The 12,895-nt window shown below is 40.6% G+C and overlaps 1 protein-coding gene across 1 annotated transcript; it reads right to left on the bottom strand.

Moving 5' to 3' along the window:
- Positions 1–1,346: 1,346 nt before the first annotated feature.
- On the bottom strand, positions 1,347–11,895 carry LOC145456286 (uncharacterized). The gene is made up of 10 exons (XM_080334365.1): positions 11,663–11,895; positions 11,404–11,457; positions 7,816–8,482; positions 7,664–7,756; positions 7,005–7,142; positions 6,609–6,673; positions 4,527–4,572; positions 2,020–2,184; positions 1,571–1,701; positions 1,347–1,441 (listed from the first exon to the last, which is right to left on the bottom strand). Exons 1-9 carry the CDS (start codon positions 11,822–11,824, stop codon positions 1,577–1,579), a joined length of 1,515 nt encoding a protein of 504 aa, XP_080190491.1. The 5' UTR covers positions 11,825–11,895; the 3' UTR covers positions 1,347–1,441; positions 1,571–1,576.
- Positions 11,896–12,895: the final 1,000 nt, after the last annotated feature.

The raw sequence follows: 12,895 nt of genomic DNA, 5'->3' as shown, positions 1-12,895 counted from the left end.
AAATCGATAGTGCGTTTCAGTGTGTTGCGATTGTCCGATAGCAAGCGAATAGTGGGTGAGGCAGATTCGATTCTGCGTCACTTGACTATTGTTTATCTGTGCTGCCATCATATGGAATAAAGCCAGATTTCGCATTCCTTGGCAATTTTAGGCGGGTTCCAGTGCTTTGGATTGTTAATATTTGGTTCTTCGGAATCAGTGCGTCACCAACATTTGATTGATGTCAGTTAATATAAATTCTAATCTGTTCATGATAAATTGGATTGTCGCAGGTGAGGCACGACCCGCCTGTGCCTTCCTCTCCTTTCGCACTGTATTTTTGAACAATAAACATGAAAATAGGGGATGTTGGGTGAAACAATGTTCACTTTTAGTTATTCATGAACATTGGCGGAAAATATCATATTCATTGAAGGTTTTTACAATTTTCTCATACTCGTCCTGACGTCTGACGACAGACGAGGCAATGCCTAACTTGCCTCCCCTGACCGTACGTCACTGATACGCTCGCTTCTAATACCTCATTTCCTGATTCAAAATCTTAACACAGGAATTGTTGAGCAACCTACTCTAATGAAATAGTAATTCTTTCGCAATCACGTCACATCACATTAGTTAATCGGATAACGATTGAGCCGGTAATCGACTTGGTCCTATTGACTGAAAGGGACGCATGACACGTGAGATCCACAGCAGGCCAGACAATAAACAAGTTGCTGACGAACAAAGCAAAAGGGTGATATTTAATGCAAAACATAATGTGCCCTATAGATCTAGATAAATCTGGTACAGAAGGCGACTCCTATAGTTGCGAGATCTGTACACAAGAGGTGGATTACCCACACATTGCTTCGGCAAAGTACACCTAGTGGTTAAGCACTGCCCGGCCCATTGATGGTTCGTGAGACTTGTCACTATGATACGAGTAGTCAAAAACTTTACATCATAATCGCGTTTGCGTAAGTCGCTCGCGAACAAAATTTGTGAGTTACCTGCCTACATTGCAATAGGAATGTATCACGGCAACTAAATAAATTTTCAAAAACACCACTTATTTGTAGTGTTATTTTGCGCTAGTTGCAAGGTTCCATTCAGCAATTCCAAAAGTAGTCACACTAAAATTATGCAACCAAATCGACTTCTTCAAACTACTTTTCATACCTTAATTTACTACTTCCACTTACGTAGATATTCAAAAACCCTACTTCCAATCGTAATTGAGTTTGAAATTACAGCGTCACTTGTACTTCTACTCAACTACCAATATTAACGACTTTGACAACATCTACTGGTCTAGGAAAGCAACACGATCTCCGCTTTTAAGACGCTCAACTTATTCCACCCACTTATACGTTTCATATTTTATTACATCCAAGCACAAAATTGCATTTTGAATTCAAAAATATACAGACGTCTTCGAAGCTGCAGATGTAGGCGGATTCTGAATAGAGGGGGAAAAATGAAAACGTTTCAACAAACATCACAGTGTAATTACGCATTGGGAAGTTACGTAACCGCATTGCAGACACATTGCCAACTTATCAAATAACAAACGGTTGATTGTACTTACCAGGACTCAAACTTCGTCTGCTCGATCCAAAACCTCCATCATTTTACCAGCAGTGACGACTGCATATTCTTGTATAGAGAAATTAATTTTCTCTAATGCTGCTTTCAGATCAAGTCTTGGTACATGCTTGCCTAGAAGGACAATGGTTTAAACAGCGAAGAAAGCTGACACTTTAACTTATTCATGACGAGTAGCCTATGCCATATGTTGCATCGCAGTGACCTTCTATTTTAAACAAGCGTAATTTCCGTAATTCAGAATTCCCCAAGATGAGCATACAGGGAGTTTTTTCTCTCAGGCATAGACATCAAATATTTTACGATTGAGCTGGATAAATTGGAAGGTGAAATCTATGAATTTGAAAATTCCAATAATTTCGACAAGCTTATGAACAAATATAGAACTATGCTAATATAGCATTGTTGTCTAAATGGCCAAAAAAATCTTACACGTAGCACCAGGTATGCCAGGGTGAAAGCACAATATGTAGTCCCACAAGACATTCAGGCCTTTTAGTTCTCGGACTTTGCTTCGGTCAGCTGCTTTGAAGAATCGGTGGAGCTTCACTTTTTCCGAAGCCTTCAACACGTTCTGTGGAATCGGAACGTTCACGCCTGCAAGACACCAAATGCAAAAAAGGTTTACGAAGAAAACATTCATAGATGGTACAAAATTATATTCGCTCGATAAATCGCGACAATAGTTACGGTGCTGTTATTTCATCAGCGATTATGGGTAGGGTCTTCGTATGCTGTCATCTAGTTGATAAATGAAAGAGTATACTTTAAGATTGAATAAGCAAGTTCGAGACTGTTTTTAGGATCAGATTATTGTTCATTATCATGCTGTTAGGGCCTTATCATCAATGTTCCCTCTAATTTTTGACGAGTCCGCGCACACTCACCAACTCGCTGCGCAGACCCTTGGACAACAGTGCGTAACGACTAAAATAAGGTCATCACTTTGGACTTTTTGTGCGCAAATTGGATTTTCTGTGCGCCGATACCACGTCAGCACTGCGCATTTGCGCTCGTGCGCAGCTTAGAGCTAACATTGCTTATCATGCAATGCTCCGGTAAATATGTTTCCAGGTATCTCTCTTGATGCAAATAATTAGGCAAGTTATTTTAAGTGTCGAACAATATGTTTCCATCAATGAGCTCGGTAGGATATCAGGGAAAATGAGTATATGCCGCAGTAATAGCTTCTTATAGGACGGTAGTTATAGAAAATTTCGTTTGTGACATGAGTATCAGTCACCCCCTGTCACATATACCATTCCATATACTTAGGGTTGCATTTAAAACATAATCACGAAACAACAAAAACCAGACATGTTTATAACATGGCCCTTGTTAAAAACAGTCATGACGTTGCGAATCTTCAAATATGACTGTTGAGTTGACTATTGAAAATACAGGGTATATATGGCTCCTTCGACGGAAAAGGCTTCCAACCACTGCCTTAAACAGACCAAGAATATCTTTAACCAGGACTACATCGTTAAGCGGCATTTTTACGGTCGGCGGTCATCATCATCAGAACGTCCATTCCGTACCAATGATATATATCTTGCTATAACTGTTGAACCATCGACACTTTTTAGGGTTACAGACACTCCATATCGTATACGTCAGGGGTCGCCAACTCAAAACGGGTCGCGGGCCACTTTCCAAACTTCGTGGAGGCCGCGGGCCGCATGAATTCGATATCGATGTAAAATAGGCAACCACGTTCTAAAACTCTACGTCAGCACAACGGTGAGCTATCTAACATAGGCGATGGGCATATTTGACCACAAAAGAAATAATATTTCATTAAAGGAAAACAAATACAACAAAAATCATTATCACCAATTATATTTTATGTTGAACTGTGAGCTGTGCACGATACCTGGAAACGCTTTTCAGCGACTAGGAATCGATATTGGGACTAGCGAGATACGTTACGAGCTGAAAGACCATCTCGACGTAAAGCTTGATCTTGTGGGAACCCTAAGCCAGTGGTTCTCAAACTTTTTTTAAACACACACCCCTTTATGATACTGAAAAGTCGTCATATCACAAAATGCAACCAGAATGCGAGCAATCCCAACGGCTAGTTTGATGGCATGGAAGGTTATGGCTGTTGATAACATAATTCTATAAGATTAATTCCGGACTATAAACATAGCAATAACTATGAAATAGAGGTAAATCGCGCCGAGCGCGAAAAAAATTTCATTTGAGCGCATCTCCGCCTCCCCTTCAGATGCTTTCGCACCCCCACAAGGGGCGCGCGCTCCCCAGTTTGGGAACCACTGCCTTAAGCCGTTTTCTATGCGTCTCGGTTTTGGCAGTGTTTCGGCCATTGCAAGTCAAGACGATATGCCCATTCACATCAGCTGATTCTCCCTCGATGGAATGCTGTTGCCATCACCACAGCCGTTTTAGCTATAATGACGAATAGTGATGTTGGGCACAAGAGAATAGCTTATTTTGAAACATCAACAACAACATGTTGAAACTGTAATGAATTTCAGCATTTCAAATTGGTTTTCTTAGCTTTCTTCCTAATTCTCAAATCAGGTCGCGGGCCACAGAATATGACTTGGCGGGCCGCATGTTGGTGACCCCTGGTATACGTCGACTATAGTGGGTGCAAATCGTCCGTATAGGCTCATACTAAACGTAATTGCACAATTATGGCATGATTATACAACGTTTCAAAAACCACAATTTTTTAAATGCATTTGTTTAAAACACTGCATAAAACATGTTTTAAAGCACCGTTCGTTTTAAATGTAAGCATACATATGTTGCGTGTGTGTAATAAAACATACTGTGTTTTTCAGTTGTTCGAATACTTAGTATCTCTCTCTCGATTGTTTTTCTGAAATGCTGATGGCGCCGGTAGTTGTGTTGCATCCATTTCAAACCTTGTTTGCACGACATGATAGCAATGATAGAGCACTTACGTTTCTGCAAATATTCAGCAGGATAGTATCCTAGTGTCTTCGGGATCTAGAAAGAAATGGACAGAACTTTAGATTATAAATACTATTCACTTTCTGGTTGAAATTGATGTGTTCCAAACATTTACTCTTAATAATGACCTGTCACACAGGTCAAGTCATACAGGAAGCATTGAAAATTGACAATCATGTCCATTTTACTGGTATGTAATCCAGGCCTGGTCAAACCAAAGCCTGCTACCGAGTGAGTGCTTTGCGCAAATGACTGAAGCAGTGTAATTACGGTCACGCAAAATCTAGTTTAAAAAACATTTCTTTTATCTAATCAGTAAAGAATCGAATGTGCAATGACTCCGAATATAAAAACATCTTCCAATCCGTGCCAGGAGTCGAATAGTCTACTCCAGGGGTTCTCAACTTCCCTTGTATAACGGGCCGCATTTTAACAGCAAAAGACGCCGCGGGCCGCAGAAAATTATTACCATGTATTTGTGGTCTAATATTGAATCTAGGCTACTGTAGCCTATTTGCCAGTCGTAAACTGGCATTTAGTACATTTTTATGCTTTCCAAAGCGTTAATGGACAACGTTCGTAAGTTTGCAGTTGCTGTTTTATTGTGAGAATATGCATCTTCCAGCGGTGCAGGTAAATCCCTTCATGGAGCGTGCGTTGCATTCGTTGCCAAGTCGGTATATGAGAAAGAGAGAAATATTTATTGATTCGTCCAACCGTAAAGAAAATCACATTGGCGCATGAAATCATAACAAGTAACTTAACGGTGTAGGCCAGGGTGTGATCGATATGACTCTGGGTAGGGTCAACTGATCTGATCACAACTTCAAACCCTTCCATCCGAGAAACCAACTCTGTTTCATTGCGTGCGTTAGCGAGCAAATATACAATTACGGTTATTTTTCGTTATAAAAGTAATTATCGAACTTTCAGTGATATGAGTTTGGCGTCTGGGGTCATTTATGAGCAAACCAATCAACCAATCAACCCTTCTTTCCTTCCATGGCTGTAGCCCTGCAACAATAGTTACAGAAGGCAGCTTTGTGAAGTTGATGATTTATGCTGGTCCCCTCTCCACGTTTGCCCTGTCAGCATTTTCTCTGCAAATGTGTCCACTCTGATAAAATGCGCCGAGATGATTAGCTATGCAATGTCATTGAAGTCGGTGGATTCGTCCAATGCTAGGCGGCTAAAGTGAGTCTATACGCGGCAACGTGTTTCAGAACATGCGATAAAAGATCGACTGACATTATTGTTACTCTTCTGGTCACGATTGAATCAGATAACTGTAGCTTCGAAATTTGTCAGGTGATGTTTGTCCTCGCTGCTACGATTCAGACACAGCGAATATTCACACAGTATGTTAAAGTTTCATTGAAATAACACCTTCTCTAGCATATTTCGTGGGTTTAGCGATATTCCAAGCAATTTTGAAGGATGCGTCTGTAACGTCGTCGACAATTTTAACAACGCCTCTGATTATGTATTTCCGGCTTGACACCTAGCAGGTAACGTTTTCTAAGATCAGGCGATGTGTGTAACTATACAGAAGAAACTGTCGTGGCATCATTTTAAGCTTCTACGCTTCGTCACGACAACTGTTCGCCGACAAATATGACACTTCGGCTCTCCATTTATATCTGATAAAGCAAATTTTTCCACGCAGAGTTACAAACCCAGTTTTCGCTGTTTAATTTCCAGTTCCTTGTCTTGTTTCTGTTCAAACCATTCGCGGCGAGTGAAACACTCTTTAAAAGTGTACTACACAGCGGGATTCTCTTGAACAAGAGTCAAGCCGAATATTAATTCAAAACAATAGCAATCAACTCGAGCATATATCAAGAAACTAGAACACAATAAATAATGAGTACGGTAGTCAATAACAATTACAAGTACAATTAATATGTAACAATACTGCCAGTAGTAATTGCGTTCGTAATGAAAGACGTCGCGGGCCGCAAAATAACCGTCTGTGGGCCGCATGCGGCCCGCGGGCCGCGGGTTGAGAACCCCTGGTCTACTCTATAAAAACAATAATATCAAATCAGAATAGATGAGAATGCTGATCTCACCGGTTCGCCAAATGCAAAGAACTCCTTGAACTTTTTCTTTTCTTCCTCGCTTCCCTTCGATTTGCCTAATGAAAGAATGTTACACGCCATGTCTTATATAACTATAGTGTTGATGGAGATCAAGTCGTCGCTGGCACCGGATGAAAATTTCAGGGATTCGTCATCTAATTTGGAAGGTCCGGTCTGGTGTCAATTTAACAATGCGGCGAAAATCGCAAGTTATATATTTGTAAAATCGAAGATCAAATTATTGCAGACATGGGCGCGGAACGATTTCTCTTTTAAGGGTAGGCTAACAAAGTCAAACCGGCTGGTTCTGCTCCTTGATTTATTTTCACGCTAGTTTGAATTCGACATTTCTGAACGTCGAAGGAATTACATATATTTTTAAGTCACCTAAAAGCCTCTGCTTCTCGATGATAACGCGAACCCCGGTCTCAATCGTAGAAGCCAGTCGTTCTTCGAATCCCGTGTGCTCAAACACCTTCAGAGGTTGCACCAAGGTGCGCGTCACATTGCTATTCGAAGGCTTCTCTGCAATGAATTTTCGTTTTGTTCGTATTGAAATAAACCCGAACATTTTCGGCTGAGACTCATCAGAAATGGTTAGTGTACAATTTAAAAATTGTACATTTAGCTGAAGCCATCTGATCGCCTCGAATATTCGGATTTTTAACACTAGTGACGTCATATTTGGTAATGCGATCTTCGAAGTTCTTCGAAATGTTTGCTGACGATTACACATGACCAGTGTCAGCCGAAAACATTCGTTTGGAATGCATTATGCAATGAAGACAATATTCAATTGTCTGTTGAAGTTCTGCTCCCCCAGGAGTGAATTTCTGAATAGAATGCATTTTACAACACCGACAACCAATCGCGTCAGCATGGTCAATTACTATCGAAAACATCTGAATCGCGCGCAATGCACCACTTAACAAATCCGAGTGGCTTTGACTTGCTCGGTAAAGTTTTGTCGCACAAGCGATACGTTTTACGGGTCAGATATAATCGGTCCTCACGAAAGTAAATCGGCATAGCAGAATTTCACTCACCAGGACAGTAATTCCCTTCCCAAGCTAAGCGGATGGGGGGCTCGAAATACTCGTCCGTTAAATTTTCTTCGCGCTGATATCGATTGGGGGAATCTGAAATTCAACATGCGATTCCGGCTCAAACGTACGAAGACCCTACTTCAAGGACTCACCGTGTCTTTTTGACGACGACTGCCCCCTTAGAAACCTGGAAGAGATCCCACGCGCTCTCCTGTCGACCTCTCTCAACGACAACGCAATCGCTCTCAGGTCTTCCTCCAACTTCTCTTTCTTTTTCCTTTCCTGTCGCTCTTTCTCTCTCTTCTCCTTTCTCTCTTTTCGATGTTGCCTCTCTATCTTGTCGAACTGGTCTTCCAGTTTCACTGTGCCTGGAAACCATTTCTGCGGCGCCCGCCACACTTTTCTCACAGACACCCCGCTGCTTTTGCCCGCCTCTCGCCTTTCTTTTATTTCCTTCTCCCTCTCCAGTTTCATTTGCATTTTATCCTCTTTGTCCTGGGTACGAAGAAAGTCGTTCACTATCCTGCGATGTTCTTTCCTTTCTTTCTTGCTATTTCTTTCGATGAGCTTCCTCTCTTTCTTTTCTTTCCTCTTCTGCTTCTTCCTTAAAGCTTTTTCCTTTTTCCTTAAAGCTTTCTCCTCCTTCCGTTCTTTCCTTGCTATCGTTTTCTGTTCTTTATCAAACTCTTTCAAGACTCTCTTGAATTTCTTTCTGTTAATTTCGTCGGAGTTTACAGTCTGTATTTCCAGGTCCGCTTGTTTTCCAAGTAGTTCTACGGGATCTGCTTCACTGTCTGATGATGATGAGCTTTCTGATGTCTAAACAATAGCAATAGGAAACGCTATCCAATCCATAAAGTCAATTTTGACGATCTCACATAACGATATGACCAACGATATGACTATAGTATCATAACCACAGAGCACTGAAACAATAAGCATAGTTGCAACATACCAGAGGTGGTAAAAAAAAGTACTTGTTTTTCGCAATGTTCATGTAGGCCTTGCATACTTGAGCTAGTTACTCAAGGTAATAAGATTTTATGCCAATACTACTTTTACTTTACACTCTTACTTGAGACAACCATACCACGACCGGATATAGGCTATCGACCTAGTTTCCCGACACATGCCACCTTATTTTTATCGCTTGTCCTTTTATATGTTGTGCTATCTCCAAATACTTTTATTTCAGCGTGTATGCCTTTTATTTGCATCGGCTAGGCCAGTGGTTCTTTACCTTTTCTCCCCAGCGCCCCTTTTTAGAAATGCTGTGGTCTGCCGCACCTGTGGTCACCAGGGCTGTGGAGTCGGTAAATTTTTCCACCGACTCCAACTCCGATTCCGACTCCAGACATTTTAAATGGACCGACTCTGACTCCGACTTCAGAGTCTTTAAACGTAGCAATTCCGTTTCCGGATCCGACTCCGACTATTTTACTCACAAAACTCCGACTCCGACTCTAACAGTACTACAAATTTACTTCGAAACTATATGCTTCAGGGACGGTTGAATGACTTTCATATAACCATTAAACATCTGCAAACATATTGCTCATGGTGGCATGCAAAATTGTTTCGTTGTGGCACATCTCGAAATATTCACTGTGCAATTATCATGGAAATATTCATTTCGAAATATTATTCCCATTTTCATACGCTATTGTTTTTATAACATAGACAGGCCACTGGTACTCTAATATGCATGAATAATTCAAACATTAACTATATCCCATCCTGTAAAATTAAAATTTGGATAAAACAATATAAATGCAGCTCTAGACAGGACTGAAACAGCACTTTGTCAGTCCCCCCACCAAAAAAAAAGTCCTAACGTCTAACCGCGCCAAGCGCGAAAATTTTCTGTAATTCACGATTAAATCGGTCAATTTTATCGGGAATAGCATATACATTGAAATCAATTTTGTATCCTCTCTCTTCTCACGTAATCAGATTTACCAGTAGACCTGTGTGTGGCGTATTGGAAAATGTAGGGACCGTAAATAATAATTAAACATATTCGGGCGGACTTGTTGGTATAATGACTTCGTTGCATGATGTTATTTCGTGACCTCCTGTCTGCTATGTCAAAAAATATTGAAATCGTCCAAACTTATTAAACTCAAAGACGCACAAGATTTCAAATTGGCATTTCTTCACTGGCTAATTATTTTTTCTGAACGGGATGGCATTTGTATTGTGGGGTTCAGATTGTCCGGACAGGAACATTCGGCGCCAGCCATTTAAGCGCCTATGGACAATTAAATGTATATCGATATATATCGAAGTTTACGGTCAGCATAAGGGCAGTCCTTTTCAGCCAAAGTTTTCTCGCTGACGATGGTTCTGGCACACTTCTCGAAGTCTAAAAGTCTTGAAGTCTAAAATTTCATTTGTCTTGGTCCGTCATGGCACGGTAATAGCCTACGCCGAAATACCGATTTCTTCATATCGTGTGTATTATTTCCTGGGGGAAGGGTGCCCGATAATCAAGATATTTGGCAACGTTATATCGCGCGTATATGGCCCGAAAAAAAATTGCATAAATTTGACAAAACTTTATACTGTATGTTAATTCACGAAATAATTTCGGGCTCCCTTCGAGCTTGCCCAATTTGGGGTTTGGGGTGCAGCTGTTACGGTCCTGGCTGTAGTTATTCTAGCAATTGTATAAGTAAACAACTAATACTGAGATGTACAATGTACATATTATCTCACTACACACTATACCGATGACAAGAACAAGCTCTCTGACTACTAATAATCGGTGATCGGGAAGCACATTTAGGGAGTAGTCAAATAGCATGTAGCATACCTGCACTCTTTCTCAAACATTCGTTCGACCCAAGCAGCTCAGCTACTTGCTACTTAGCCTACGTTTGGTTATATTTGCATCACTTTTACAGGTGACGTTGTCACTTACAATACCAGACGATGTATTTACTCTTTCATAATATAATTCCAAAAGTTGCACCAATTTGCGACTCCATCAGTAATTTTGTGTTGGACGCGAATCGGTTGAAATTTTCTTTCTCTATGTAATTTGCAATAAATTTCCAATTTTATCAATATCGTTACTAATTAAAATGTTTGTTTCTACATACAAATCTTATTTTATTTTCTAATAGTAAATTTAAGAGATGTTTGGAAGCACTTGTATTCATATTAAAGAAGTCGGAGTCGGAGTTAGGAGCATTTTCACAAACTCCAACTCCGTCTCCAGCCAGTACTTTTTTCACGACTCCGACTCCAAGGCGTTCTAAAAAGCGACTCCGACTCCATTGAGGGAAAATGAGCGAAACTCCATCTCCGTCTCCACCGACTCCGAGTCCACAGATCTGGTGGTCACCCGCACATGAACTTCACAGTTTTCAGTTTTTTGGGCATAGCTAAATCTAGAATATTGTTTTCCACTTTGAAACTGCAACTAGATTGAAAATTTCGCCTTACTTTGACATTGACTTTGGTACCAACGGTAACTACTATGACCACATCGGCAAATACTGTATTCTACGCTAAATTTTGTATTTCAGATACTTTTTAGAATTCTAGTTCAAGTAGTTTTGTTATCATAAGACTACTAATCTTATTAACACAATGGCGGTAACCAAGTCGACTACGCAATGTGGTAGGAAGGTGCCTGTGGAGTTGGTCATATGAAATGGCGTATCAAACTGGAAGTGCATTGATAGAAAACACAAGCAGTGCGAATGACCAAATCGATGAGTGCGAATCGTTACCTTTGAAGAGTTCCCGCTGCTTGGCTGAGGGGATTTGCTGGTCGAAGCGTAATTCTGAAACGCAAACAACGTCATAATGCGATTCCCGATCACAAACACAGCATCGGAATTTCTTTCTTGTAATCTACACAAATCCCGGCACCAATACCAAATAAAAAAAAGGCCCAGACCTCAGTTCATTTCACCAAGAACCACCGCAGTTTTCTTATCGAAATAAAACACATCCTGACTAATCCAAAAGGAATAACATCCTAATTACCGTCTTAAACTGGGCATCCACCTTTTCCTGGTATGTCATGGGTTTGGACGAAATCAACTCGCTCCAAGACAATTCAGATATTTGGTCATCGGTGTCAGAATTACCCGGCTGCATTGACAAAACATGATAAATCTCAATTTGTAGCGTATAATTCATTGACATAGAGGTACAAGTAAAATAAGAGCAAGTTATCGACAATGTAGCAGTCGAGGCAATCAGTTAGCATATTTCAAGCAAAAGTAAGTAATGGCAAATATTTTGTACGCATGGAAACTGTTATAGTGGATCAGCTTTGCAACATAGGTTTCATTACGATTCGACATTAGGTAACGACGAAGGTTAGGGTTGTTCAGAATTGACCGACAGTAGTTAGGTAAATGTGCGGAACTCGCGCATGCACCCTATTTACTTAAACAAACAAAGATTATCAATATAATAAGTAATGAAAGAATTAGCTCATTCTCAGTTTTGCAGCAATACTCGAGGGGAATTCCCTTCTGGCTATGCGGCAATCAAAAAGGGGGATTGACGCTAGAGAGAAAACGAACAAAGAATCTCGATTGACCTTTGTACTCAGACATGAAACTTGAGTCATTCTACTTGTACTTTTCCACTCGCCTCCTAATTATAATACATTGTAATTTTACTGTATTTTTCCACGATCCATAGCTGACCTCGGTCGTACACGACGGAGCTTGATAATAGTTGCCTGCCCTGACCCGTTGTTCCGTGGTCCAATTTCATGACCTGGGAGCAATAGCCCGTCAAACTGGTTGACTTATCGTTCCGCGGTTGATTCAATTTCGTGTACGGGGGGGTCATAGGAATAATTGCCGGTCGTGACGTCAGTATAGTTTTCTTCTGATCCATGAGATCCTGGTGCGTGTTTTAGGTGTCCATACGTTCGGCTGTGTAAGGTGACGCTTGTGGTCTGTCTCATACTGTCGTACTTGAACCCGCTTGCTTTGTTGTCCACCCAGACAGTAACGAGAAATGATCTGTTATTATTATAAATATGTGTGTCATTTCGAGTCATACCGAGAATCAGAATGAATGTCCTAGTAGAAATTTGTATTAGGCGACCCGACATAGATTAGCTTAAATAAAGTAACATTATGAATATAATAAGTAATTAAACAAATAGCTGATTCTCAATTTTGCTCGCATCAACGTGTTAACCCCCGGTATTACGTACCTAGTATTCGGTGCAAGCAACAAATGTGGCTGTTCCAT

This window comes from Botryllus schlosseri, chromosome 14 (assembly GCF_051294905.1).
Source record: "Botryllus schlosseri isolate E-star chromosome 14, Bs_hap1, whole genome shotgun sequence".
In the NCBI taxonomy this organism is placed as follows: Eukaryota; Metazoa; Chordata; class Ascidiacea; order Stolidobranchia; family Styelidae; genus Botryllus; species Botryllus schlosseri.
Note: the sequence above shows the minus strand (reverse complement) of the source record. Positions and strands in the feature narration are given on the sequence as shown.